Here is a 27813-nt window from a genome sequence, read left to right on the forward strand (position 1 = left end):
GCAAATCATTATTACCACGGCAACCCACCCACTTTGACCCTGGGCCAATCTTGTTTCTTCAGAACTTTGGGGCACCTGCTGTTCCGTCCGCAGGTTTGCTGAATTGTCTCTCTTCAGGGTTCATTTCATATCATTTTTCATTCAGCCACATATCTAAAGGGAGACAATCCCAACACCCCTTTAAATGCAGTAGAAGACTCCCAAGTCTAGGAATGTCCATAGCACAGGATTAGACAATATGCTTGAGCTGTGTTTTCCTGTGTTGCGGGGGGCTGGATGGTGACCCTTAGGAGTACATTTCTGTGATTCTACCTACCATTTTAACAAGGAAAAATGAATTTAAAATGTAATTTTTTTGTGGAACTATTTCAGAATGCCTCTCAAAAGTATGGGAATAAATCGAGCATGCTTTGCTAATTATTTTACCCAGGAGCAAAATGAACTGGAGGCGTTCTAACAACATAAGGCATATTCCACCAATTTCTTCATGTTCCTGGCCAGGCTGTTGCCATATAATTATCACTGCCAAACTAACAGTGCTGAAACTTTGCTGCAAAGAAACTGCAGTTTCATGAAATGAGGACACATTATTATAACAATTCGGGATTCGCTAAGTCTTCATTACATTGATAACCAGTTATTAAATGTCTTTAAGAAGCTTCAGTTTTTCACGAAAGATTCCAATACTTTGAAAAAAATTGCTTATGAGAACTCGCATCACTTAGAAACCTGTAGTGGGCGATGGACTTCTGAACTGGAGGCAACGTGGAACTGAAGAGGAATTAAAAATGAGGAATGGGAATGAGAAAGGAGAAACTTAACATTTTCAGTTTCTGAAATAAGAAAGGCAGGTGCTTAGCCGGCAATGGAAAGTATGTTTTATTTTAGAAAATGTCTGTTCCACCTTTCAATTCAAAAAAAGCCCCCCTCTCGTTGTTGGTTTCTAGAATCCTCCCCTACAAAAATACAGTTAGAATAAGATAAAAGTGATTAAGAATGTATAAAAACAGCTGCAAGAGGGGCATGAAACAATTGGGTCTGTTTATGAATACAGCGGGGATGCGGGTGGTGCTGTGGGTTAAACCACAGAGCCTAGGACTTGCCGATCAGAAGGTCGGTGGTTCGAATCCCCGCGACGGGGTGAGCGCCTGTTGCTCGGTCCCTGCTCCTGCCAACCTAGCAGTTCAAAAGCACACCAATAAGTGCAAGTAGATAAATAGGTACCGCTCCGGCGGGATGGTAAACGGCATTTCCGTGCGCTGCTCTGGTTTGCCAGAAGCAGCTTAGTCATGCTGGCCGCATGACCCGGAAGCTGTCTGCGGACGAATGCCGGCTCCCTCGGCCAATAAAGAGACATGAGCGCCGCAACCCCAGAATCGGTCACGACTGGACCTAATGGTTACCTTTACCTTATGAATACAGCAGCCTTGACAGATTTAAGGCACTGCAGAATAATATATATATATGTCAACCCCCCAAAAATCAAGAGAGAGATGATAGCCCTCTTTCAGAAACTGCCTGGGTGATGCTACTAATAATACCCCACTTTCTGTGTCCTCATCAAGCTCATCTCCAAAGCTGGTGTTAACAGAGGAGAGCTTCAGATTGTTATGAGTTTGGAGGGTCAGGCTGGATCACAGAATCATAGAATTGCAGAGTTGGAAGGGACCCAAGAGTCATCCAGTCCAATCCCCTACAATGCAGGAATCTCAACTAAAGCATCTAGGACAGATGGCCCTCCAACCTCTGCTTATAAGCCTCCAATGATGTATACTGTCCACCATCTTCCGAGGGAATCCATTCTTCTTGCTGTCAGAAAGTTTTTTCTGATGTTTAGTCAGAATCTCCTTTCTCCAAACTTGAAGCCATGAGTTTGGGTCCTATTCTGGAGCAGGAGAAAACAAGCTTGCTCCACCTTCCTTGTGGCAGCCCTTTAGATAGTTGAAGATGGTTATCATATCTCCTCTCAATCTCCTCTTATCCAGGCTAAACATGCGCAGCTCTTTCATCGTTCCTCTTAAGACTTGGTTTCCAGACCCTTAATAATCTTGGTCACCCTCCTCTGCACATTTCCCAGCTTGTCAATATTCTTTGCACATTGTGGTTCCCAGAACTGGACACAGGACTCCAGGTGTGGCCTGACCATGGCAGAATAGAGTGATACAATTTTACTTCCCTTGCTATACAGTGGTACCTCGGGTTTCATATGCTTCAGGTTACATATGCTTCAGGTTACACACTCCGCTAACCCAGAAATTGTGCTTCAGGTTAAGAACTTTGCTTCAGGATGAGAACAGAAATCGTGCTCCGGTGGCGCGGCAGCAGCAGGAGGCCCCATTTGGTAAAGTGGTGCTTCAGGTTAAGAACAGTTTCAGGTTAAGAACGGACCTCCGGAACGAATTAAGTACTTAACCCGAGATACCACTGTACTTCTGTTGATGCCCTGAATTTCTTCCAGTTCTTGGGATCCTGTATCTGGTGTAGTAGAATGTAGGTGAGCAAGCTTGCCAGACCAGTCCTTATGTCTAGGTAAGGGTTTTGGCTGACTAGTTAAGCACCACAATTGGCATATGCAGAAGTTTACTCTGTGCCACAAAACAAATGGGTGGGCCTTCTCCCGGCCACATACTGCCTCACCTAGCTGCTAAGTAGAACAATAGCCAGTGTGGGGTGTGTGAGCTGAGCTGGAAGCTGGAAGACACAGAGACATGCTTGCTCTGTCCTGGATCCAAAGCTTTAACGAATGGATCTATTGGGGGTGTTAATGCTGTTAGCCCCTCCATGCTCTGGTTGTATATATGTGTAAATAAAACCATATATCCTCAAAATAGTCTCTACCAACCATCATCGCAAGGAAATTGAACTCTGGCCTAGCGCCTGGAACTCCTGAACACTCAGAGATCAGGGTCGCATGCAACACCATGTTGGATGCAGTGGGATAAGCACTAGTACAGGGGTCTGCAACCTTTAAGACAAAAAGAGCCACTTGGACCCATTTCCGAATAAAAAAAAACTGGGAGCCGCAAAACCATTGCGACATTTAAAACAAATATAACACTGCATATATTGTTTCTTACCTTAATGTCCGATCTGACAGCGGGTGGGAAGGTGACGTCGGGACGGTGCATGACTAACGCACGCACCGCCCCCATGCGACGTCACAGCCAGTACAGCGCCCGCCACAGTATCCGCCCCGGAGCCGCGGCAAAGGTGTAAAAGAGCCACATGCGGCTCCGGAGCTGCGGGTTGCAGACCCCTGCACTAGTATGTATCCAAGGGCACCTAGGAGGTCTGAGGACACTCCCCCTAAGAAAGTGTAGGTTTTGCTCCACCATCTTGATTCAAAATGGCACCCAACTGTATCCAAAAATTGACAACATTCTGCTCCTTGAGCTTAGGAACCATGATGCAAAATTTGGTTATGTTGCCTTAATTCAAATGCATAGACCCAGATCCTGCCCCAAATCTAGACGGAGGTCAGCCCTAATGTTTAGAATTCAGAAAAGTGCAGATTTCAAAGGCTGGTCATATTTTGTTTGATGTATTTCTTGGAAACTGTGACTTAGGTTGGTTTGCCTTTTAATTCACTGAATTGTAATTATCCCCACTTAGAGTAGAGCCACTGAAATTAATGGATCAAAATTAGCCATGTATGTTAATTTCAGTGGATCTACTCTGTGTCTGACTAACAAGAGATACAATCTGAAGATCGCTTTTGTTTTGTCAATAAATATATAGTGTTTTTCTTTAAAAAATGTTTAGGGGTACTCCCTTTTTCCTACTCATATTGAAATACTGCCCCTCAATGAGGCCAAACTTAGATTCACAAAATGTTTTGGGGTCTGTGTACCCCTGTGTACCCCCAGAAAAAAGCACTGAATATATATGTTATGGGGGAAAGGCAAAACTTTCCTGATGAATTTGGGAGCATCTGCATGCAAAGTGCTAAATCATCAAGCACCCATCCTTTGCTAGGCTAATATTCATGAAATATTAGCTTATTAAGTTCCTCAGTCATTATCATCATAATCATTTCAATTACGTATATGATTTCTCTAGGGATTTTTTATATAGTGTATGTGTTAATACTATAATACTGTAAATTTATGTTTAAATTATACTGAAAGTTGCTTGGAGACTGCTGAATAACAAGAACAGTAATAATATAATAATAGAATCATAGAAGTGTGCGTTCGAAGGATCCTCAGGGGTCATCCAGTTCAGCCCCCTGCAAGAATAATAACAAATAATTAGCATTATTGCAATTGTTGAATACCCGTTGTTATTACTGCAGCTGTTGCGTTATCTGAACTCACACCAGGGTTCATGCCTCTGATTAATATGCAAATGAACGAGGGCACGGGCCCCACCCACGGAGGAGACCACCTGGAGGGCAGAGGTGACAAAGGAGAAAGGGAGCGCCACTCTCACGCTTCCTCGTGCTCCGATTGGTCCAGGCAGAACAGCGCCCCGCCTCGTCCTTTGATTGGACTGAAATGGAGGCGTCGCAGGGGCGTGGCGAGGAGGGCGGGCGGGCGTGGCCAATGCTCGGAGGCGCTAAAATAGTTCCGGAAGCGCCTGCCTGCCGAGAGCTTCCCAGGCGCGCCTCCCCGTTTCAGCCAATCAGCCGGCGTCTCACTTTCCTCCTCCTTTTCTTTTGACAGCGCCGAGCAGAAAACGGACGTGGGCGCGCCTTTTTCTCTTTTCCCCTGCTCCTATTGGACAGCGGGAAGGACGCGCTGTGATTTCTCATTGGCCGCCGCCGCCCGCCCTTTCCCATTCCTGTGCGTCCCTCCCCCTCTCCCCTGTCAGGCAAGCAGGCAGCGAGGGCGGAGAGCTGCGCAAGGGTCGATCGACGGGAGGGGCGGGCCAATCGGGGCCTTGCGCGCCGAGAAGGGCCCACCCCCTCCCTCAAGGCGGGGCGAGCGCGTGCTTCAGGATTGGCCCTCCACTGCGTTCGCTGATTGGCTGCGTGGCGGGAGGGGGCGCTGCGAGGCCGGTGGGCGGGAGCGGCGCGCGGCGGCAGCTGAGGTGGGAGCAGCGCCGTCGGGAGGGAGGAGCGCAGGTGAGGAGACCCCCGCCGTCGCGCCCCCGCCCCGGCCCCGCCCTGAACCGCCCGCCCCGGCCCCTCAGTCGCAGCAGGCTCACGGGGCAGGCGGGCCGGGTGCAAAGATCCCAGCAGGCCGCGCCTCAGGCGTAGGAGGAGGCCCAGCCCCAGCGCCGCCAGCCGCCAGTGGGCACGGAGGGAGGGGCCTCCACATACACTCGCACCTCCACACCCGCGCCAGGCCACGCCTCTCCCTGGGAGCCCCCCTCTCTTAAGCCCCGCCCACTTCTGCCCTCTGCACATGCTCAAGGGGCGTGCGTGTGTGCGGAAGTGCTGGTCGGCACTGTAGGCTTCCCCCTCCTGCGAAACGGGTTACATTTCCCCTCCCTTAGAGCATGGGCAGAGTGATTTCGCCACCCACCGACGTTTGCACTGACAGTTTCTTAAGACGTATCTGCAGCCCCCTCACTCTGAGCATGTGCCGAGTGATTTCTCTCCCTCTTGCCCCCCAACAGCCGTACTACCTGTTTCTAGGAAGGCTCTGTAGTCCTTACTCTGAGCATGTGCAGAGTGATTTCTCCCAGCACCCCCAGCATGTGCAGAACGATTTCTCATTTTCTCTCTCATCCTCCTACTAAACTGGTTATATCCCTTCCCTCTAAGCACATGCAGAGTACTCCCCCCAGCGAACTCAACCCTTGTCAGTTTGTAAGCAGCAACTGTAGCTATCCTTTTCCAAGGGAGGTTTCTGGACTCCCAACCCTCTGCAGCCAGCATAGGGCAGTGATTAAGGGTGATGGGAGCTGCAGCCCAAGAATATCAAAAGAGCCTGTGTCTGGATCAGGCCAAAGGGTGTCGCTTTAGTCCAGGATCCTGTTTCCCACAGCAGCCAATCAGATACCCCAAATGGGAAGCGCGGAGGGTCACAGGTGGTCCCTGTCCCTGTCCATGCAGTGATCTGCTAAAAGGAAAAGTGATGCTCATATGACTCAGCTTTCTGGCAGCTTTCTGTGCCCTCCAGATGTTTTGGACTCCAACTTCCATCAGCCTCAACCTGAGCGGCCTTGCTCCCATAAGCCCCATCATCACATGGCTGTATTGGCTGAAGCTGATGGGAGTTGTAGTAAAAAAAAAAAGTATTGCGATCACTAGGTTGGCAAAGGCTGATATATCTGATACATACAGAGACATTTGCCTGTTGGTTCTAGAAGGCCACCAATGCCAGGCCCCAAATCTCCTAGTGTCCCAGCTCCAGGGACTCTGCCTGTCCTGGGCATGATTTCAACATCATGGGAGAAAGTAGAAGGGGCAGAAAGTAGAAGGCCCAGCATCTTGGGGAGAGATGTCGCCCCATGTCCTTTGGAAATGTCTGGCTATACTTTGCTTTTAATGGCCCATAGCCATAGCTGTCAACTTTTCCCTTTTCTTGCGAGGAATCCTATTCAGAATAAGGGAATTTCCCTTTAAAAAAGGGAAACGTTGACAGCTATGCCCATAACCCCTGTCACTCTTGCCCCAAATACCACTTGGAGTGGGTGGGTGCGGGGGGAGAAAGCAAATTTAGCAGATGGGTTCACAGTCTGGTCTCCAAGCTTAGGATTGGTTTGGCTCCCAGCTGAAAGGGGTGCAAACATTCAAAAAATAACCCTTGGGGGTTCTCTGAGTTTGAAGGTAACACTGGGGTGGGGGACATCTGTGGCCCTCCATATCACCCCCAGCCAGCATGGCCAGGAGTGGGGGCTGTTGAGAACTGTAGTCCAGCAACATCTGGAGGGCCAAAGGCTTCCTTCCCCTGCCATAAGGTAATTTCTTAAAGCAAGTAGAGCTCATGTCTCTTTTGGTCCATGGCACACTGTGTCCATGGCACACAGAATTCTGAGTAAGCCCCAAGGTGGAGGGAGAAGGTGTTTTGCCAAGCAGGCATGGGTTCCATTGTTTGGTCTCCCCCACCCTCACGCCCCATACATTTAAATATGTTACCTCTCACTCAGCATGCTCAAGGCAGTTTTGCAATGTAACATAGTAGCTTTCGGTTAGGACTGCAAGTTTTAGGCAATCAGTCTTTAAGCAATCCATTGAGAAAACTTTCGATTGAGTCCCAGTTAACTAGGCCACACTTTTAAATAGTTAATTGTTTTTAATAATTTTCCTTAATGTTTGTGTGAAACTTGCTGATGTCTTTTTCAGAAAGAAACATTTTTCCCTCAGAGAAGCGAAGGCCTGTTGTGATATGATTATTTGCACTCCACTGTTTAAAAACAATGGGGGTTTGTTGTTCTAAACCGTTATTTTATTTGTATGCAAATTTAGGCAGATTTAATTGAACAGAAAACATTTAAATGGCAGTTCTAAGGATGTTTACTCAGAAGGCAGCCCCACTGTGTTTAGTGGTGCTGCTTACAGCTGAAAAGATGAAAAAAGAAAGCTAGCATGTCAGGGTAAATGCCTCCTTTTTTCCATGGGATGATGTTAGTTTGTGCATGAAGGAGTAGTTGGCAATGTGAACTCCCCACATTTTCTGTCTGAAGTGGTGGGGTACCAGAAAATATTTTGTCATTCTCCTCCTCTCCAGTTTGTGAGAACTAGACCATGGCTAACTGACTGAAAAATACATGTTTTGTATATTTCTTACATCACCACCATAATCACTCCTATTACTGATATTATTACTACACACACACACACACACACACACACACACACACACACACAATCACACCTTTCATTTCAAGAAGAAATACTTCATGGTGCAAGTACAAACAGGAGTATAAGGAACAACCAATATCTACATTCTGCATGCACCCAGAGACTTCTTTTCTTGTAGGGTTGAGCTACATTCTGCATGCACCCAGAGACTTCTTTTCTTGTAGGGTTGAGCTGATGCTGTAATGTCACAGGAAGCTAGCTGATAGCAGAGCAGCGCTCTGTCTAACCCGATAGTATCTGCTGCTGTTGTCTGGCAGTTTTGGACTGAGTCTTTTACATCATCTCCTCCCTGATACATTCTAACTGGAAATCTTGGGGGTGAATCTGGGACCTTCTACTTCCAACACTCAGCAGTGACCCCTACCCTTGTACCCTTGTGCAGGTAAACTGTGACACATACTCACCCTTACTGGTGCAAATTATCTGTGGCCTAATGAGGGCCCTGTGGTGTGATGAGAGTGCACTGGGTGCTCACTTTCCAAAAGGAGAGGACTTGAAAGCACTCCCCCCGCCTTTCCTTCCTCAATCCTAGATGCAGCTGTGTGGGAGGGAAACACTGTACACACTGTGAGGTGCTTCCACTTTCACTCTGCCATTTAATATACTCTTGGATTGAGCTACAACATTAAAGGGAGAGGCCAAGGCCTTCAGAGTGTGTGTCTGTGAGTATGAGCTTAATTTCTAAAATCAGTGGTAGCTGGGCAGGCCACATGCCCACGGTCCCCGAGGCATGAGGGACGTGGGTTTTGTATGGTTGCCTGCTCAGTGATGATTCAGGGAAATTGCTTCATATTCTTAGAGGTGCTTTTGCTATCACTCTGGCAGCTTTTACTTTGTGCGTTCCAGGTCTGATTCCACAGCGTTCAAAACAGATTCTAGGGTGGGGTCTGACTCTGTGTGGGTGTATGCAGAACTCTGTGCTTATTTTCTAAAATGTGAAGTGCTTGGAAACGACACAGTGGAATCCTTGCCTCTAAACACAGATATGTGCCTGGGGCTAGCAGTATTTCTTGCATTTATGAGGGAAAGGGTTCTTATTATCATTCAGGGATGCCTTTTTATTATGAGAATTATAGAACTGGTAGACTGGAAGGTCCTGAGTAGGCAATTCACATGCATCTGATGAAGTCTGCTCTAGTCCAGTAACATTTTTGCCACAATAGATCTGTTTTGTTTGTTTGCTGTAACATTCTCTCTCACACACACCATAATGTATTCTACATTTAAAGACTTTGTTTCATTCTCCAGTTTATTAGCAAAACCTTCTGAATAACCCTGATCTTGCCTTACCAGATCCTTCACTGCCACCTGACTTCCTTATCCCAACATCACTATTTATTGCCATCGTCCACCCTGTCTTGTCTAGCTGTCAGGCTGTGCTGTTTTTTATTTATTTATTTATTTATTTATTTATTTATTTACTTGCACCATTTATCCCACCCAGATAATTTATCTGGATGGTGAACAATATATTCTACAAGCCATGGTGGTTTGTGTGCGGGGATGGGGGCAGCGGGGGGGGGGGGACTTCACGAGCAAACAAATAATCAAAATAAAAAATAGAATTAAAACCACGAGTAACAAACTTTATAAAGAGTATTAGAATGCACTAAAATATCAGTTTAAAATGCCCAGAAAAATAAAAAGGACTTAACCTGGTGCAAAAAAGGATCACAGCATGGGTGCCAGGAGAGCATTCCTGGGAGGACATTGTGGAATGTGGCACCACCACTGAAAAGACCCTTTCTCCAGTAGCCACCCATCACACTTCCTCATCTAGTGGGGTGCTCAGAGAAAAAGTATGGGGGGATAGATGTGGGAGGAGACAATCTTTCAGGTAACTTGTTCCCAAACTGTTGGGGCTTTAAAGGTTAAATCCAGTAGATTGAAATGAGCTGGGCACCAGAACATCTGGAGAGGATGTTTGTCCCTTGGTATGCTTCTGTGCAGCTCTTGTCCTAATCCCCAATGGATGTGTGTGCATGATTGTGATTATTCATTGGTAAGGGGAAAGCCTGTGCTTGCAGTGGCGCTCCTTCTTACTTCACATGTTCTGTTACTGAATCTGGATGTTCAACAAAGATCCAGGGTTGTGCACGAAATAAGTCTTGTGTGCAATTTTTTTTACATTATTTTAAACACTTGAAAGTTTGAAATTCCCTCTCAAATAAAATTCATCTTCTATGCTTTGATAAATTATGCTGTTTTTCCAGCTCACATGAATTGCCCCAAGCAGCTTACAATTCATATGTTAAAAGCAATCAAACACAATTAGAAGATAAGATATACGCAAGACAAACATTCCAGGAGGGAAAGAGAAAGAGAAGGACATGTCTATTTTATCTATTGTAGTTTTCATATCCACTCTTAGTGATTGTGTCTTCATGGAATCTTCTTGAAGGAAACATAGCCAATCTTTCTTCTTATTACAAATGGTTCACTAATATTCTTTAAGTAGTCCAGCAAATGACCCTGCAAAAGCTACTTGCCCAGCTGCCCACCAACCACTGGAAATCATTCATAGCATATTGAAAACATGAAAGGAAAAAAGGTGCATGTCTTTTCCAGTTTGTAAGTCTTAAGTTTTCACTTCCTGGTCATCTGGAGCCAATTCCTGATTGATACAGGTGACTTCTGTGGACATGCTTCAGCTTGAGAATAGCTTTTTGGTGAATCAGATGCTCATTGGGGCTTCTAAATTTCTTTTTACTGTGCCAGCGCCTGTTGATATGATGAGTATGCATGTTTCTCTACAGCAGCTGAAGTTGGCCCTGTATTCCATTTTTAATTAATAGGTTTTTGTATCATGCCGTCTGCTTATAAATTCACTTACCTGGAAGTGCCTTACGTATCAAGGCAGTGCATTTAGTATTGAGCTGAAAGTAGTGTTGACACCTCAATCGCACATGTTTCAAATGAGCCGGCCACCACAGGTAACAGCTTGTCTCTTATAACAAGGATTTAACAGTCAAGGTATTTGAAGGGGTTTTTGTCACCCACACTGATCTGGACACATTGGGAGAGCATAATTAATCTTTGCAATTGAAGATAAGCAGTGCTGTGGCACCTTAAAAGCTATGTGGCTTCTTGTGGTGTTGCCTTCCTTAGGTTGGAGTTGGTTCCACCAGATGCATCAATTTAGATTTGCAATCTGGATTTTCTTTCTGCACCTTTTAATCTTTTGCTGTATCAGGAGACGAAGCAGCCATCCAGGTTTCTCCTGCATGGTTTCCCACCCCCAGGCCCCAGTCCTGTTACACTTGCCCCCTCCCACATAGCTGTATGGCACACAGAAAGTCTTGCTCCATATGGCAGGCTGAACAACACAGCTGGGGCGGGGGGATGGAAGGAGATAACAGGGCTGTCTGCCTCATTTCCTTATTCAGTGGTAGATTTTAAAGGTGCACCGGGAATCTCTAGGCTGCAGCCTGACAACCCTCCCTGGCAAGCCACATTAAAAATAAAAATACACTGTGAAGCTGGTAAAGCTGCAGAAAGGCACAACCAAAATGATCATGGGGGTGTAGGCTGAAGGAGGAAGAGAGGTTGATATGGGAGAGATGGGGTGCAGCATTTTCAACCCCAGGGCCTCATTCCCTTCAGGACAACCTTTTGAGGTCTGCATACCAGTGATGGGCAGGGCCAGAGGCAAAAGTGAGCAGAGCAATGAATGCAGATTTTACCTTTGTGCAGTAGGCTAGTTTCTGCACTCCCACACCCTTCTCTGCTTTCCATTCAGGCATGATCATAAGCATGATCGGAGTTCAAGGAAACATTCCAGCCAGGTAAAAACACTCAAAGAAGAGTGCAAAGCAGGGGTTCAACCTGGGGTCTGTTCTGAGGACCAAGCACAGGGGGTCAGAGGACTGCATTTGGCCTCAGACCTGAAGTTCCCCACCCCTGGCTTATGGCAATTAGTCATAGAGGCTGTATGGAACCTCCATGTTTAGAGGGAGTCTTTTACTGTATGTTAGTTCTTGGGGAGCAACAGCAGGAAAGGGCTGTTGCCCTCATGCCCTGCTTCCGGACTTCCTGGAAGCATCTGACTGGTCACAGAGAAACAAAATATATGCCTAGGCTGAGCCTTGGTCTCATTCTGTTCTTACGGAATTGGAGAGCTTTGCATATTGCACTCACACACTGATTATGGTATACTGGGGGGGGGGGGAACCTCAATGAGAGCTCAGTAAAATGGGACTTTTAACAAACAGGCAAAACACATCCTGACAGAGGAAGCTGTAGGTGTGAAATCTTTATCTGGCCTTAATGTTTGCTGGAGCATCAAGGCATGACCATAAAAAGTTGATGTAGCTTCAAATGAGCAGCAGCTCTTTTGTGATGCAGAGGGAAGGAACCTCAATTATAATATCATCTGACCCACTCTTTCGTGAGAAATAATGTCAGATTTCTTATTCTTGGTTCTGCAGTTTCTTATTTAAACTTCCTTGATTTTATTTTTCTTTTTGGTTAACTTTGGTAAAGTTATGGACAGATTGGCTTGAATGTTTGTGGTAACTGAATTGCTTGGGGAGAGATATGTGTGTGCCGGTGCATCAACCAGGAATTTAAGAAGATGCTTTATAGTGAGCGAGACCATTGGCCCATCCGGGTATAGGGCAGTATATAAATCCAATAAATAATAATAATCTAGCTCAGCACAGGGCAGCTTTACGGCATCCAGTTTGCTGGACTCTTCTTTTCTCAAACCAGCTTGAGTGTTTCAACAGTGAAGGGAGTTGGTGTGGCATGATTTAATAGGGAGATGCAAGGATAAAGCTGTTGTTGTCCTTTGGTATTCTTCCCCACTCCCTTGATTTCCATTCACTTTTCTTCCCTCAGGAAAATGTCTATTTCCAGTACAATCGGACGCCTGCGAACCGAGGAAGACTGAGACTTTACAAGGTACTTTTAATGGCTAATGTCTTCAGTTCTGCGTTTCATTTCTGCATTTGCTGAACAAAGACCCAGGTATAATTTCTCCTAGCATGTTGTAAATTAGCTCCATTTCCCTCAAACTAGGCATTAAGTGGCAAGCAATTATTGGTTCATCTTTTGGGGTAATATTTGAACTTCATCATTGGTAAGGGTAGAAGAAATATCCTGCTGGGAAATCCACTTAGTTCAGAGTAATCCCATTCAATGTACCGTTCTATCAGGCTGAGATAGATGTGGAACTTCAAGGCCTCTCCACAGGCTTTGCTGAAACACCTGCTGCATCAGGCCCCTTCCTCATCTGTGGCTAAGGAGGCGGGAGTAATCTTCCAAACTCAAATTCCAAAGTGGATTCATCTGATTCAACCTGGGAAAATCATGACCTGGATTGCATTGTGGGTCCTGTGGATTCCTTTATATGACAGTCCAGTACTATCTCTGTTCCTCAAAGATAATATTTTTCCTTTACAAAAAATATTAAAACCTGTCATCCACCCTGGAGCGGCTAGTGTGGAAGGTTCCTTTCCACCATGTATTTTGCATGCAAATACAGCAAGTCCCCCCTGAGAGTGACAGGGCCTTGCATTCCATCACCATTAGGGGGAATTGCACAGAAAAAGCATGCCTGTCCCAATGTCTACCTGGGCGTCTGTCAGATTGTTAGCCCAAGATCAGGGATTGTCTCTTCACTGATATTTATAAACTGCTGTGGGAGATTTTTTTGGCTGAAAAGCAGGATAAAAATGCTAATGCTCATAATATGACTACACTTCCAGTTTTTTATTCATTCCATTTACATCTGATTTTTCTCCACAATGGATCTTGGGGTGTTAGAAAGCAGTTTCCCAGGCAGTCTCCCATCCAGGCAACAACCAGACCTGGATCTGCTTAGCTTTTCACAAGGTGGCTGCATCATGTGTCTTCAAGCCACACGCTGCCTTGTTGGAGTAATTTTGTGCTTCCTGCACAACCACTTTGAGAGTTCATATAGCATAGGTGAAAGCGCCTGAGTCCCTGTTTACATTTACTGTATAACCTAAATGTAGGCCAGAACTATGTCAAATTTGATTTGGCCTGTTGCTGTGTGCTGTTGTTAGCAGGACCAGTGGTCAGGGATGTTGTAGGCCAGCAACAGCTGGGGACCCAAGTTTGAGAAACACTGACTTACAGTAAATTGAATACATCCAGGAACTGGCACAGGCACCATCAGAAGTGCTTTTTTGTGAAATGTATCTCAATTCCAGAGGCTGCATTTCAAAATGTTTGAAAACTACAGCAACCATAAGAAGTGTGTAATTATTATAAAAAGGGGAGCCAGAACCCAGCTATAAATGAAACAAGAAATCTGCTCATACACTTTCTCTGACATACACATACATACACACCATTGTATAATAGGTAGAGACTGCATATTTGGAGAAGGTCTTGGGTGTGGTTGATATGTCAGATGGGTCCAGTCAGCCTCTCTGTGATTGATTAGGAGGCTGGGAGGCTTCCTCTTTTCCCAGCATGTTAAAAACATAAGAAGAGCCCTGCTGGATAAGGCCAGTCTATGTTTCATCTGGTCCAGCATCCTGCTTTCAAATAGATGCTTCTATGAAGTCCACAGTCTTGAAGGCAAAAGCCCTTCCTCACTGTTCCCTAGCCCCCAGAAACTGGTAGTCAGACATTCACTTCCTCAGAACATATATCCATATATATACCATGACTAACAGCCTTTGTGGAAATCTCCCCTAATTTGCCTAAAGCCCTTTGAACATAAGAAGAGAGAGAGCCCCGCAGCTGGATGAAACCAAAAGCCCTTCTTGTCCCACAGCAGCCAATAAGATGCCTCCAAGAAACTCATCGGCAGGGTAATCAGACAAGTTGCTCTTGCAGCAGCCAGTATTCATAGATAGACTGCCTCTGAATGGGGTTCAGTTTAGTCATTGGCAAGTGATAGCTGTCGCCCTGTCCATGAATTAATCTTATTTTTATACAACCTCACAAGGCAGCCATCTCTGCACATTGTGGTGGCCATGAATTCCATGTTTTGCATCATTTGAATATATTTTCTTTCATGTTGCTATTTTTCTGTAGCCCAGCCTTTCCTTGGATAAATTTCTGGGGTTTTTTTTTAAGGTTGTATCATTATTTTAAAGAACAGTTGTATCTTGGTTTTCGAATAGCCAAGTTCTTGAACGTTTTGGCTCCCGAATGATTGAAACCCAGAAGTGACTGTTCCAGTTTTCAAATGTTCCTTTGGAAGCCAAACATCAGACGGGGCTTCTGCGGCTTCCAATTGGCTGCAGGAGGTTCTGCTTGGAAATTTTTAATATATACAGTGGTACCTTGGGTTACATACGCTTCAGGTTACAGACGCTTCAGGTTACAGACTCCGCTAACCCAGAAATAGTACTTCGGGTTAAGAACTTTGCTTCAGGATGAGAACAGAAATCGTGCTCCGGCGGCACGGTGGCAGCTGGAGGCCCCATTAGCTAAAGTGGTGCTTCAGGTTAAGAACAGTTTCAGGTTAAGAACGGACCTCTGGAACGAATTAAGTACTTAACCCGAGGTACCACTGTAAAGCAGTTTACAAATGCTTTTAAATCAACCAATAAATATTTTGATACCAAATGTAATAACAATTCAAGATGATTTAAAAAATGGATGTGGAGGTAGAATCCTCCCAGCCCCATACTTGAACTGGTCAAGTATGAAACAATTTCCATGATAGTAAAACAACCCTGCACCGCTACCCTTTCCTAGCTTGTTCTCTTTCAAATGCCTTGGACTGTGACTCATATCAGTCGTGACCAAAAAGCAGATGTTGAGTGCCAAGTATCTTGAAAAGAGAATCAATATTTCTCACAAGGTTACTCCAGGTCTGCACATAACAGACTGTATTTTCCCTGCTAATAGAATTTCCATTCTTGGCTTAATTTGTATAAAAGCCTTGCTTGATGTGGTGTCCACCCGGTGTTTTTACAGTCCAAATCGCCCTCAGCCAACATGCAGTCCAAAACCTCTGAAGGGTCCCAGATTGGGCAGGGCTTCACTATGAAGATATGGAAAACTAGGATTGTTCCCTCTTAACTCCTAGTTGTTAGTAGTCTGGATGGCAAGACTGTCTGAACAAGCACTGAGCTGCAGGCAAGGGGTAGGGGCAGTGGTTCCCAAACTTTTTGGGGCCACTGCCCCCTTGATTTCATAAACCTAATGGGTTTGCACAACCTGCTAAGGAAGAGAATGCAATAACATTCAAAACAATTCATTGCACATTTATTGAAAATGCATTTAATCAATTCAACCAAACTGATGAACCTGATTCAGTGTTACCAGCTTTTCAAAGTCTGATAGTCAAATAAACCTCCAGCGCCACACACCCTCCTCTTAGCATTTTAGGTAATCCTATTGCCTGCTTTGGAAACCACTGGGTTAGAGTGACCTGGGAAGCACCTCTTCATCACATCAGATTGAGACCAAAACTTTTACATAGTGGACAGTGATCTTCCCTTCGCTCCAAGGCACCCTCAAGTTTCCTCTAATGTTGCTTATCTGGGCCTGCAATGTCACGTTTCCATACCGGAAGCACCTGCTAGGAAGATAGGCTGATATGTGGACTTTCTTCTACATGGATTGTAAAACGGTGGCGGGGGTGAGGGTTGCAGGATAGACATTCACTCTCCCTGTGTGCTTTCTGAGGAAGCTTTGGTGCTTTGAGTCTGGGTGCAGTGCTCCTTGCCAGCCTCTTCGCATTCACACGGTTTGGCACTTGGTGTTTTTGTGTTAAGGAGCATATGAAGGAGGCCTTCGTGACAGCAGGCCCAAGCCACCATTGCTTCTGGTTGCAGCCAACACATCCAGTTCCTACACAGGCTTCCTTTTCTCAAAAATATAGGTGGATCTTCAGCAGCTCCGGAGAGAGAACCGACATCTGGAGAACGACCATGGTGAGTGGGCTTTCTGTTCTGCCTTGTCTCCATCTCACCCTGCTGCAGATTTGTTTTGAGGTTCGCTCTGGTGGTGGCTGGAGGCTGCCGGTTCTGTGCCTGTATGGCTTCTTGCAATAAGAGCTGAAGGATGCAGAAATGCTGTGCAGAGGGCTAAGGAGAATCTGATCCGAGATCAAGTGCTTCAGATTGGAGGCAGCTGTAGTATGCTTCTCTTTGCATAGGAAGGTCTTGCCTAGCTTTCTTGCTGCAGTCATTTATAGAGGGACATGATTCCTCTTTAAAGAGCTTGGGGGGCAGGAAGGGCAGGTCAGCCTCTACCTGGTTTCATGTGGCTGGAGTCCAGGGGGAATGTCTGTGTGGTGGAGAGAAGCTGAACTGAGTGGGGAGAGGAAAGAAAAGGGGGAAAGAAAAGTCCCTTGCAAGTGATCAGTTCACATGTCTTGGGGGGGGGGAGGGGTGGCCCCACCCACTGCCACCTTTGTTCTGCCCACGGCCAGCATGCTTCTCTCCACATAAAAATGACACACACACCATTGCTTGACTGTCTTTTTAAGACAAGATGTAGGGAGAGACCAGGGGCTGGCGAGTAGAGGGCTTGGGAGGGACAGCTCTCTGCCCAAGGCCTTTAGAAGGAGGACCCTAGACTGTCAGCTTGTGGGCAAGACTCCTTTTCTATCCTGGTACAGCCCTTCTCTAATTTATAAGTGCCTAGCCAATAATAATTCTTCTATTCTTAGGCCAGCTAGAAGCAGATGTGCAGGCTTCTTTGCTGCTATTCCCTGACCCGTACAATTGGACCCTGTTTTTATGTGTTCGAATCCCTTGAATTCCTGGTTTTGTTTTTTAAAAAATATACTTTTATATTATTGTTCTATTGGTTTTTACTGTGTGTTTTAGTGATATTGTTGGTTTTTTACATTGTATGCTACTTAGAACATTTTCAACTATTAAGTGGTTTATGAAAGCTTTTAAATGAAATAAAAAATGAAAATTGTTACTGTCCTGAGATCACAGGCAGGAGGGGAATAGAACAGGTTTTTCAGAGATAAAGTCCCAAGGTAAGGCTCTTGGCATCTTCAGATCTTCTGTTCCAAGCTACGTATGATGTTAATCCCGTGGTCTATCTTTTATTGGAGGTGTATTCTTTCCAATAAAGTTGGGGTGATTAGGAATTCTAGATCAGACCTTAGCATGTGGAGGAAAAAAGGGCTTTAACCTTTGCCTTCTGCTCTCAGTCCTGAAGGGGCTCCTGTGCCTATATGCAGCTGGGGAGCTCCCATTAGAATAAATGGCAGGCGGGAGGGGAGGGATTAAAGCCCTTCCCACCCCCTATAGAGTTCCAGTCCAGACCAATGCTGGCTGTTTGTGATGAAGGAACCTGCCACTCAAGGGCAAACTACCTGATGGATGCCAGGTATAGTTTGGTGTTCAGGTAGTCAAGCTGGGAACAACCCCTGCCTCAAGCCCTCTGTGAGCCACTGGTGAGTGGAGATGGCTGTAGGTGGTGAGGACAAGTGACTTGATCTCTTTTAGCTGTAGAGGAGCTAGAAGAAGCTCACTAGAAGTGCCATCACACCATGCAAGTCCTTCTATGGATGGGCTTATGAGATGGGGGACTGGCATCTGCACACGTATGTGACATCCCGCCCCTGCTGCCCCCGGTGACTATGTAGTCTAGCTGTTGTCTGGTGGAGGGTCATATTAGAAGTACGGGTGTGTTTTGATAGAACCTTAATGAAATGGCCTTCATCTGTATTTGGCTGGATAGCATTAACTTTCATTGCATTTGAACAACTGCTAGGCACAAGCCCCAGTTACCTCTGACACGAGGGAGCTCTTTTTCTATTGTGCTTTGACTTGTTGTTGCTTTAAATTGTGATGGTGTTATGATTCTTTGCCCACTCTTTGCTGCAAGATCTCAGGGTGGCTTACAGCAATCCAGGCACCTCAAGCAGGAAGCCTCTGTCAAGGGTTCTTTAGTGAGGTAAAACGTGAATTGAGGTGAAACGACATGTCTACCTTACGTTCCTAAAGTTCCCTGAGATGTTTTATAGAAGCCTCACCTTTCCTGGGCCCAGCTGTGATCCCTGGCCAGTGCCACCCCCTTCCCAGTCAGTTTCCTCCTGCACTCTGGCAAGGCTCCAGGAACTGAAATAAAAGCAGGTGTGGGGGAGTGTTTGCAGAGAGAGCCAGTAGGCTGGTAAGAGTTCGAATGAGACAAATCGGAACCGCTTCAGAGGAGGGCAAGAAAGAAGGTCACTGGCATGGAAAATAAGTCTGATGGGGGAAAGATTGAAGTGACTGGGAATGTTCAGCCTGGAGGAGGGTAGGCAGAGGAGGGAACTTGAATATAATTTTCAACCCCCTGAATGGCTGTCCCAGAGAAGAGGACAAGCACTTGCCCTGGTAAGAACAGCTTGAGGAGTGGTGGGCTCTCTCCCTTGTTGGAGGCCTTCAAGGCTGGATAACTAACTCTTGGGGATTCCCTGAAGCATCTCCAGCAGATAGGTGCTTCTCCAGTTCTTAGAGGAGATTCCCTTCTCCGGTTCTTTGATTCTAAATAACCCATTTCCCCTGTATATATATGCCCCACTCCCACCTTGAACGAGGCAAGCAGAGAGCTGCGAATAGGACTGTTGCATAACACCTAGATTTGTCCTCAGCACTGGGCTTGCGTTGCCTCGCGCTGGAGCAGGACCCTACTTCCCAAGTAAGCAATGCCTGATCTAGCAGGGGACCTGGAGAGGAAATAACAAGGCAGGAGCAACATAGTCCTCTAGTTATGTCAGCGGAGGACTCAGGCTGCTTAGCAACATCTTGATCTTCTGCCCAAGTTCTACCATTATTCAGCATTTAACCGATTGCCGCTAAGGTAGGCTGCAAGAGAATCCCTGTCCCCCAGATTGCCCCATGCAGAAGAATTGTGGTGCCTTTCAGTTTGGGCAGAGTTAATCTTTGAATAGGTGTGGTTTAAAAAGTGTTATATTTTGCCTGGCTTTTTCCCTTTATTTGGGGTATTTTTAGATGTTTTATAGTTATAACCTACTTGATTGCTGACAGTGTGTGCTGAGGGCTCATTGTCCCAATATATTTAAGAAGAGGATGGTATAGCATGTTGTTCTCCAGAAATGGGAGGGGCATCTACTCCTGAGCATCTGACTGAGGATCTTAAGGTGGTTTGTCACCCTCTCACAGAATGTGGCTTTGTTAGTTCAGAAATCCGACCCCCCACCCCCTGGCAATGTTCATAGATTAAGGGAGCAATTATTTGCTTGTTTTATTTATCATTGCATTTTTATCCTACCGTTTTCTCCATGGAGCTCAAGGTGACTTACTTGATTTCCCCCCTCCCCATTTAATCCCCATAACAACCCTGTGAGGTTGGTTAGGCTGAGTGGCAGGTCACCCCCATTGAGCTTCATGGCTGAGTGGGAATTTGAACCCTGATCTCCCAGGTCCTAATCCAACACTCGAACCTCTACACCCCGCTTGCTCTCTCTCTTGTGCTCTCACCCCCACAAAAGCTACTGCTTTCCCCCCTGGCTTGTGACAAAATAAGATTCCCCTTGTGGCCTTGCATAAGAGGTGGGGCTTGGGCAGCTGTCCCCTCAGTTTCCACCACCTGTCCAGAGAACCCCGCTTCTCATGCAATCAGTGCAGTGATCCCTGGGGAATTCCCCCGCCCATTTTGTGCTGACTTTGTTGCCCAGCCTCCCTTGGGTGCTGAAGAGGGCAGCTCCTTTGGGGCCAGAACGAGGTCTAAGCACACTCCCTCCTTGCCTCGCTTTGGCCTGAGTCTCTTGTGTTGTTGTGCCTTATTGCGAGGTGTGCGTCTTCCTGAGATGTCAACCATGTAGTCTTTGGATCCTAGCCAGAGGAGACTGCAGGTCCCGGGTAGCCGTGCAGCAGAGCTGGCAGGCACGGCAGCGGCATGCCCCTTTCCTGCTCTCCTGCTGCTTGGCTATCCTGCATGGACTGGACGTGAGCTCCGAGCGGAATCCTGGCCGGGTCTTTCTCCTGCCGGAACACACAAAGCCAGGCTGCCACTACCCGCTGCTGCTATTGTTCCCTGTGCATTCCAGCACATGCCTCTTGGCCCCTTTCCTTTCCGCCCCTGTAGTCCCAGGACAAAGGGGGCGGGCAAGGGTTGCCGAGCCCAGAACCCTGCTGTAAGGGACTCCATTTTCTGTGCTTGGCTGTCAGGGAGTCCCCTGGCATGGCAGAGCCTCCTCTGGCTTCTATCGGAGAGAGGTGGAGTCTCTCTCCCTCCTCCTCCTCCTCCTCCTCCTCCTTCTTCCTTCCCCTCCCCTCCATTGTCAGCAGCCACTGAAGCAGCCAGCGCATCTGCTCTGGCGGCAGCGTCGGCAGAGATGCTCTAGCCCTTTGCATGTCTTGGTGCGCCTGCCCGCCTGCCTGAGTCGTTAGGGGGGCAGGGGGAAGCAATGCCACTTGCCTGCCCCCGAGCCGGCGACCTCCCCGGGAAGCGACCATGACTCTACCGGGCCGTGTCTCATGCTCCATGCTCAACTGCTTTGTAAGTGGGTCTCTTTCCCCGCCCCCACCCCTTTTATTCTCTGTTCTGTCTGCCTACCTGCAAGGCTGCTTGTCAGTCTGGATTTTTCTCTTCGTGTCTGATATTGGGGGGGGGGGCAGGCGGGAGGGGTAGGAGGTGTCTGGAAATGGAGCATCTTGTGAACTGCTTGTCTGAAGGCGTCTGGCCTTTCCATACAGCTCTCTCTCAGCCTAGTACTTGGGGAGTGGCTCTGCTATCCCACCTCCAATTCTTCACTACCACCTTGATCTGGTGGGCTTCCCCCCCCCCAGCATTTACCTCATCCTCAGCTGGAGGTTAGAGGTCACCGTTCCAACTGGGGTTGCAAAATGGTTGCATAGACACCCCCTTGCCCCCCACTGAGCAAAGCAATAGGGGTCAAAGATGCAGGCAGGCAGAAGTTTGATTTCGTGCCTGGGACATGCATCCACCCAGCAAGAGTAAATCTCTCTTTCTGGTGGCTGTGGGTCCTCTTGCTTTGTACTTCTCTCTAGGTCATAGCCACATGGTCATAGCCTGGCTTGCTGAGACACCGGTCTTCCCTTTAGAATCCCCCTCTTCGTGTTGATTGATACCATTGAGAGGCTCACATTCTGCTGCTTGGTTGCAGAGGGGAAATGAGAAGGCGGCCTGCTTCATGCCCATCTTCTGCTGTCCTCTGAAAGAGATTCCCACTCCCCACCCTTCATGAGCAGCAGCTGGCTGCAGCTCCAAATGCAGTTACTCAGCATGGCGGCACGGTAACCTCCCTCCCGGCTTCCTGAGTGCATCCTCCAGCCTGCTGTCTCTTGAAGGAGCTCTGATGGAAAGTCACTTGGACAGATTGTCCCTGAGAAGAGTAGAATGTGGAGCCAGCCCCAGGGGGGTGGGTGTGTATGGTGGCTCAGAAGCCAGCTATCCCCTTGTAGTATCATGCAGTACAAGTTGTGCAGCAGGGGTGCCAACTTGAGTAAAATATTGTAGGGGCCGAGGCAAGCCCCGCCCTGCGTAATTGATCACATGATGTGGTGCACACACACCATTTGAATGGGAATGCCCATCAACTTTGTAGAGGCCCGGCCCCCTTAAATATTTTATTGTTGGGACCAAAGCCCCCACGGCCCCTAGGAGTTGGCTCCTATGTTGTGCAGTTTTACATGTTGTTGTCCTAACTGAATGATGCTTTGTTATCACACACACAGATGCCTGTACCTTGCAGGTGTGTGTGTATATGTGGGGAGGGCTGTTAGGTGTGCAAACATGATAACAGGTTAGTCCAGTGGGTCAAGTGCTTGCAGACATGGGGGCCTGTGCAGAATTAGGTGAATCACAATGTGCCTCTTGGCATTATTATGAAAATAGTTGCACACAGAGCAACATGGGGGAGAAGAGAGAGGAGAAGGCATTTCCTTCCCCTGAGATGCTTGCAGCCTAAATTTACCAGGACATGGTCCATGAAGGCACATATTGGTGTGGATCAGAGCCTGGATGAGAGACTACCTGGGGTGCCTAGGAGCATAGGAAGCTGTATTATCAGACCATTGGCCCATCTAGCTCACTGCTGTCTATACCGCCTGACAGCAGCTCTCCAGAGTTTCAGGTAGGAGTCTCTACTAATCCTATCTTCAGATGCTGGGGATTGAATTTGGGACCTTCTGCATGCAAGGCAGATGCTCTACTATTGAGCTTCCTTCCTTCCTCTGTGCACTGCCTTGAGTTCTGTGATAGAAGAAAGGCAGGCTCTCAATATAACAGATGATTTTCAGCCTTTGGGAAAGGATAACGGGGACAAAGTGAGCAAAATCAGCTAAGTGTGCTTGGACTTTCCCCAACTTAGTGCCCTCCAGATATACAGGGCTACAGCTCCCATTGGCCTCTGCCAGCACAGTTGTAGGATGCTGGCATATATCAAAACAACTGGAGGGCACTAGGTTAGTGAAGGCAGTGTTAGGGAGCAGAATAAGGGTTTGTACCAAAAGCTTCTTGGAAGAGGTGGTGAAGAATGGTATATCCTTGATCCATGTTGTGAGAGTGCATGTGCACATGTACCTGTAGTTGGCAGTTGCCTAGCACTATTCATCCTGTGGCAGACACTGGTGTGTGCATGCAGACAAGCAGGGATGAGGGTTATTCCAGTGCTAATTCCTAAGGATAGGGGAAGGGCAAGCCGGGGGTGTGTGTGTAATTGCATGTATTGCATCTATATCCCACTCTTCCCCAAGTTGCTCAAGGTAGTGTACATTCTCCCTCCTCATTTAATCCCCATACAACCCTGTGGGGTAGGTTAGGCTGAGATGCCCAAGAGGCCCAGTGGACTTTTTTGCCGAGTGGTGATTTGAACCCTGGTCTCTCCCAAGTCCTAGTTCAATACACTACCACTACACAGCACTGGCTGTATGGTTTACGGGAGCAGCCAATGTTTGCTGTTCCGTACATTGCACTTTGCACTTAGCACTGGCAAGCAAATGTTGAGGCCACTTTTTTCCAAAGCCATTCAGTGGTTTGTGCCAGTGGATTAATTTTTTATAAGCCTGTCTATAAAGATGTATGTCACAGATTTCATTTTGGATCCCAAAGTCTTTAATTTGTGGGGATAAGCTGAATTCCCATTGATATTACTATCCATGTTCAGATTTTGCTGTTATAGTCAGGGCAAAGCGCTACCCACCACTGAGACCAAGATTGCTTGCCAGGTCCTATATGGGTGCATAGACCACCTTCCCTCTGCTATCATGGAATGACTTATGCATGAATTTCATAACTGGGCATCCTCTCCAAATTGTGTGCTGCCCCATTGAACATGACCGCAGGTACATGGTACATGACAACCACCCTCTGTCTTCTGGCTCATGTGTGCACAATGACCATGAATGGCACCAAGGATTATTTGACGCTTGGTTGTGGAAAAATTATTCTGACTCAGAAACGATATTTCCTTATTTATTTAGCTAATTTTTATACTGCTTTGTACTTTAAAGAAGCCGCTGAGGGGTTTACAGCATCTGAAAACCCCCACAAATAAGATAAAATAAAAGTTCCATATTTTAGGGCAGCAGAAAACATGGAGTCGTAGAATTGTAGAGTTGGAAGGGACCCAAAGGCCATCTAGTTTAACCCCCTGAAATGCAGAAATCACAGTTAAAGATAGATAAGTTATCCTTAAATGTCAATATAAACCAAAACAATAAATAGATGGGGGCTGTAATAACTACTAGTGGACCTGAAATACAGCAGAGACAACCAGCCCCATCTGCCAAATACACAAGCTTTTATTTATAGGTAGCAGCAACACTCTCCTCTCTGCTTGCTCCCCACCTTAAGCTGGCACAAGAAGGGGGTGGGGGTGGGAATGATACACTTCTCACCCCACCCTTGGAATTCCCTGCTGTCATCAGGGAGCACCTCTTTGAGCATCAGTGAGGTGCAGTGTTTAGAGGGCTGGACTCTAAACACTGGAATACCAGGATTCGAATTGCCACTTGGCCACGAAGCTCTTACTGGGCGGCTTTGGCCAGTCACTGCCTATCAGCCCAACCTACTGCACAGATCAACCCAACCTACCACACAGGTGTGTTGTAGGGATTATATGAGGAGAGGGAGAACCATGTACACCTTCTCAAGCTCCTTGGAAGAAAAGGTGGGATATACATGTAAGAAATAAATAAGTTCCTACCCTGTTAAAAGCTTCGTTCAGAACATGGGAGAAACTTCAGAGACTGCCTCCTCAGCCTCCAGACTGAGGAGGTAATAGCTCCATCTTGGCCTATATTTATCATGGGCTACATACACAGCCCTTTCTTTTTTTAGACTAGCAAAAAAAGAAGAAGTCATTTTCCAGGTATCTAATTTGAAGAACAGTATCTCTCTGGGAAACAGTGAATGCTCAGCCCCTGATTGAAGTTGCCTCTGAAGAAACTGTTAACTAGCTTCCCTAAAATATTTTTCTCCTTGTCCTATTAAACGTCTCCCCCCACCCAATCACCACCACCTTCTCGGGGGAAGATAAAATGTGTGCTTGATAATAGGTGAAACAGCTCATATTGTGAAGTTTGAAAGCAAGCAAAACCTAGTTTGGTATATTTAGAAGAGCCTGGTGAACTTGAATGTCTCAGTGCTGAATTTCCAATGAGGGATGATGTCATTTTTCAAGGGAAGAAATTGTTTTAATGCATCCTAGAAATTCTGGTCTTTGTCAGTGTCTGAAGGCAGACCACAGTCTTTTAGTAGATCAAGAATAGGTAAGGCTGTATGTCTAATTGGATCAGATGTTGGGGCATCCAGAATCAATATCTCCTGAGCTTAAAATGGATTTTTGTCATGGGGCCAAAACATTTTTGGGTGGGTGGGAGAAATGCTTCAACTTCACAAGGCTTTCACATCATTAAAAAGCTTCTCCCATTTTAATTAAAACTAGTTTCACTGCAGTCTTCTTGAGTATTACTGTAGGTGGGTGGATTCTAGATTTGACCAATAGTATTGAAATACGTGAACATATGACAACTGCCTTTATGTGCCAGACCATCCTGGTATACATCAAGATGAAAATGCTCCCATGAACACAGAAAGCTGCTATATGCAGAGTCAGGTTAGTGGTCCACAATTTTAGCTTTTCCCAACCTGAAGTTTTGGACTACAAATCCCATCTGCTCCAACCAACCTTCATCATGCTAGCTGGGGCTACTGGGAATTGTAGTCTAACAGCTTCTGGAGAGCACCAGGTTGGGGGAACCTTATCTAGGCCAGTTATGCCTTCTCTGACTATCAGTGGCTCCCCAAAGTCCCTAGCAGAGGTTCATCCTGGCCCTGCTGCCGTATATCTGTAAAATGGCCATAGAACCTGAGACCTTCCAAATGCAAAGTGAATGCTCTGAGCTCTGGTCCCTTCCCAACATTTTAATAGGTTCAGTGCTAGGTCTGAAAACTCGGTACAGTGTCCATGACCCTCCCAGTCCAAGCTTTGAAACTGTGATGTGTACATGCGCCAGCCAGGCCCAGGTCATGAGATAATATAAGAAAAACCTGGCTGCTGGGATCAGGCCAAAGGGGGTCAATCTAGTCCAGCATCCTGTTCTCACAGTGGCCAACAAGATGCCCCATTGTGAAGCCCACCAGCAGGACACGTGGGCAGTAGTGCCATCTCCACTCATGTTCCTCAGCAACTAGCATTCAGAGTTCTACCAACTCAGACATTGACGGCAGAACAAAGCCATCATGGCGAGTAGCCTTGACAGCCTTATCCACCATGGATTTGTGTTATCTCCCTTTTAAAGCCATCAAAGCTGGTGGCTATGACTACATCACGTGGGAGCAAATTTCATAGCTTAGCTATGTGCAACTATGTAAGATGCCTTGGTTTATTGGTTTCTGGGGAAGAAGTTGGATCACCCTCCTGCTTTCTTCAGATTCTTCTTATGCTTCCAGTTGAGATGAGGGAACAAAACACAATCGGGAAAAGATCAGATGGAAAGGGTGGGGAGAAATACCCTCCATTTCTATCTGACGGCCTTTCAGAGTGAAAATTAACTTTTACGACTGGTAATGGCTGGGAATTGTAGCTCTGTGACAACTTTCAGTACTCTTAACAAACTACAGTTCCCAGGCTTCTTTGGAGGGAAGCCATGACTGTTAAAGGGGTATAAGGGTGCTTTAAGCGTATGGTGTGAAGGGGGAGTCATACTGGCACTGACAAGGTCATTTCTAGCTTTAAAAAAAGCAAGCTAACCTCAGGACTGGAAAGCCCACTCCTCCCCATTTCTCGATTTCTTACAAGAATTTATGCTGGTTCCTAGGAATTTGAAATATTTTCCTCTTCTGGTAGTTCCTGACACTTAAAGACATGGGCATCCTATGTGTAAAAATGGGTTTGAAATAGAAGAGGGGTTCCTTCTCTCAAGAGCTCAAAATGCTTAATTCCCCATTTCTTTTGTGCAGATCATTTATGGGTAGATACCTTGAAGAGGGTGGGTTTAACCACACAGCAGGCTTTATTTCATTTATTTATTTGACAGGATTTATATATTACTTAATGGATTATTATGACCTCTAAACTGTTTAATGGTCATTGCTTTGCACTGAGAGTGAGGCTATTGCGTTTTTGTTGATCACAGTGGCTTTGTGGAGCCTCCATGTTCAGAGGCATTCGGCTGCAGGATTCCAGTTGCAGGTGACCCTTGCCTTTGTACCCTGTTTATGGCCTCCCCCAAAGTGTCTTGTTGACCACTGGATGGGGGACGGGAGACAGAATACTGGACTTATTTGACCTGGCTTTTTTTTTCTTATAACTCGTGATTATTTTCAGACAATTCCCAGCATCTGCACATAACTTCGTCCCAGAGTCCCTGGGCCACCTTCAAACTGATTTAGTGAAGATGGGGCTAGAGAATTTTTAGAGACTGCGTGCAGAATATGATTCTAAGAATGCTGGGATACTGAGATGAGCCTGGGAGTTGAACAGAAGCTATCCAGACTTCAGAGGGAAATCAGGAGAGGTCTTATTTTTATGAGAGACATCTCCCTGCTTGGTTTTAAAACAGGGGTGTGCTTAGTTTGGGAGGTGGGATCTAGATCTGGTCCATATCTTGGGGAACGCACGCTGGCTTGTGATGGAACGCAAGGACAGTGCTTCTATACAAAGGAATTAGGAATGTTTCCTCCTCTACATT

At 46.5% G+C, this 27813-nt stretch overlaps 1 protein-coding gene across 2 annotated transcripts in view; it reads left to right on the forward strand.

Moving 5' to 3' along the window:
- Window positions 1-4965: 4965 nt before the first annotated feature.
- Window positions 4966-27813, forward strand: part of MTMR4 (myotubularin related protein 4) — a 47076-nt gene continuing 24228 nt past the window's right edge. The window contains exons 1-3 of one of the 2 annotated variants that reach the window (XM_079955976.1): window positions 4966-5065; window positions 12593-12655; window positions 16566-16617. In XM_079955976.1, the coding sequence (XP_079812102.1) occupies window positions 16615-16617 (3 nt within the window). In that variant the 5' untranslated portion in view covers window positions 4966-5065; window positions 12593-12655; window positions 16566-16614. Of the gene's footprint in view, window positions 5066-12592; window positions 12656-16565; window positions 16618-20950; window positions 21155-27813 lie in introns of those variants that run through there. The other variant, XM_079955975.1, reaches the window with a different exon arrangement.

The sequence above is a fragment of the Podarcis cretensis genome (genome assembly GCF_951804945.1).
Source record: "Podarcis cretensis genome assembly, chromosome: 15".
Taxonomy (NCBI): Eukaryota; Metazoa; Chordata; class Lepidosauria; order Squamata; family Lacertidae; genus Podarcis; species Podarcis cretensis.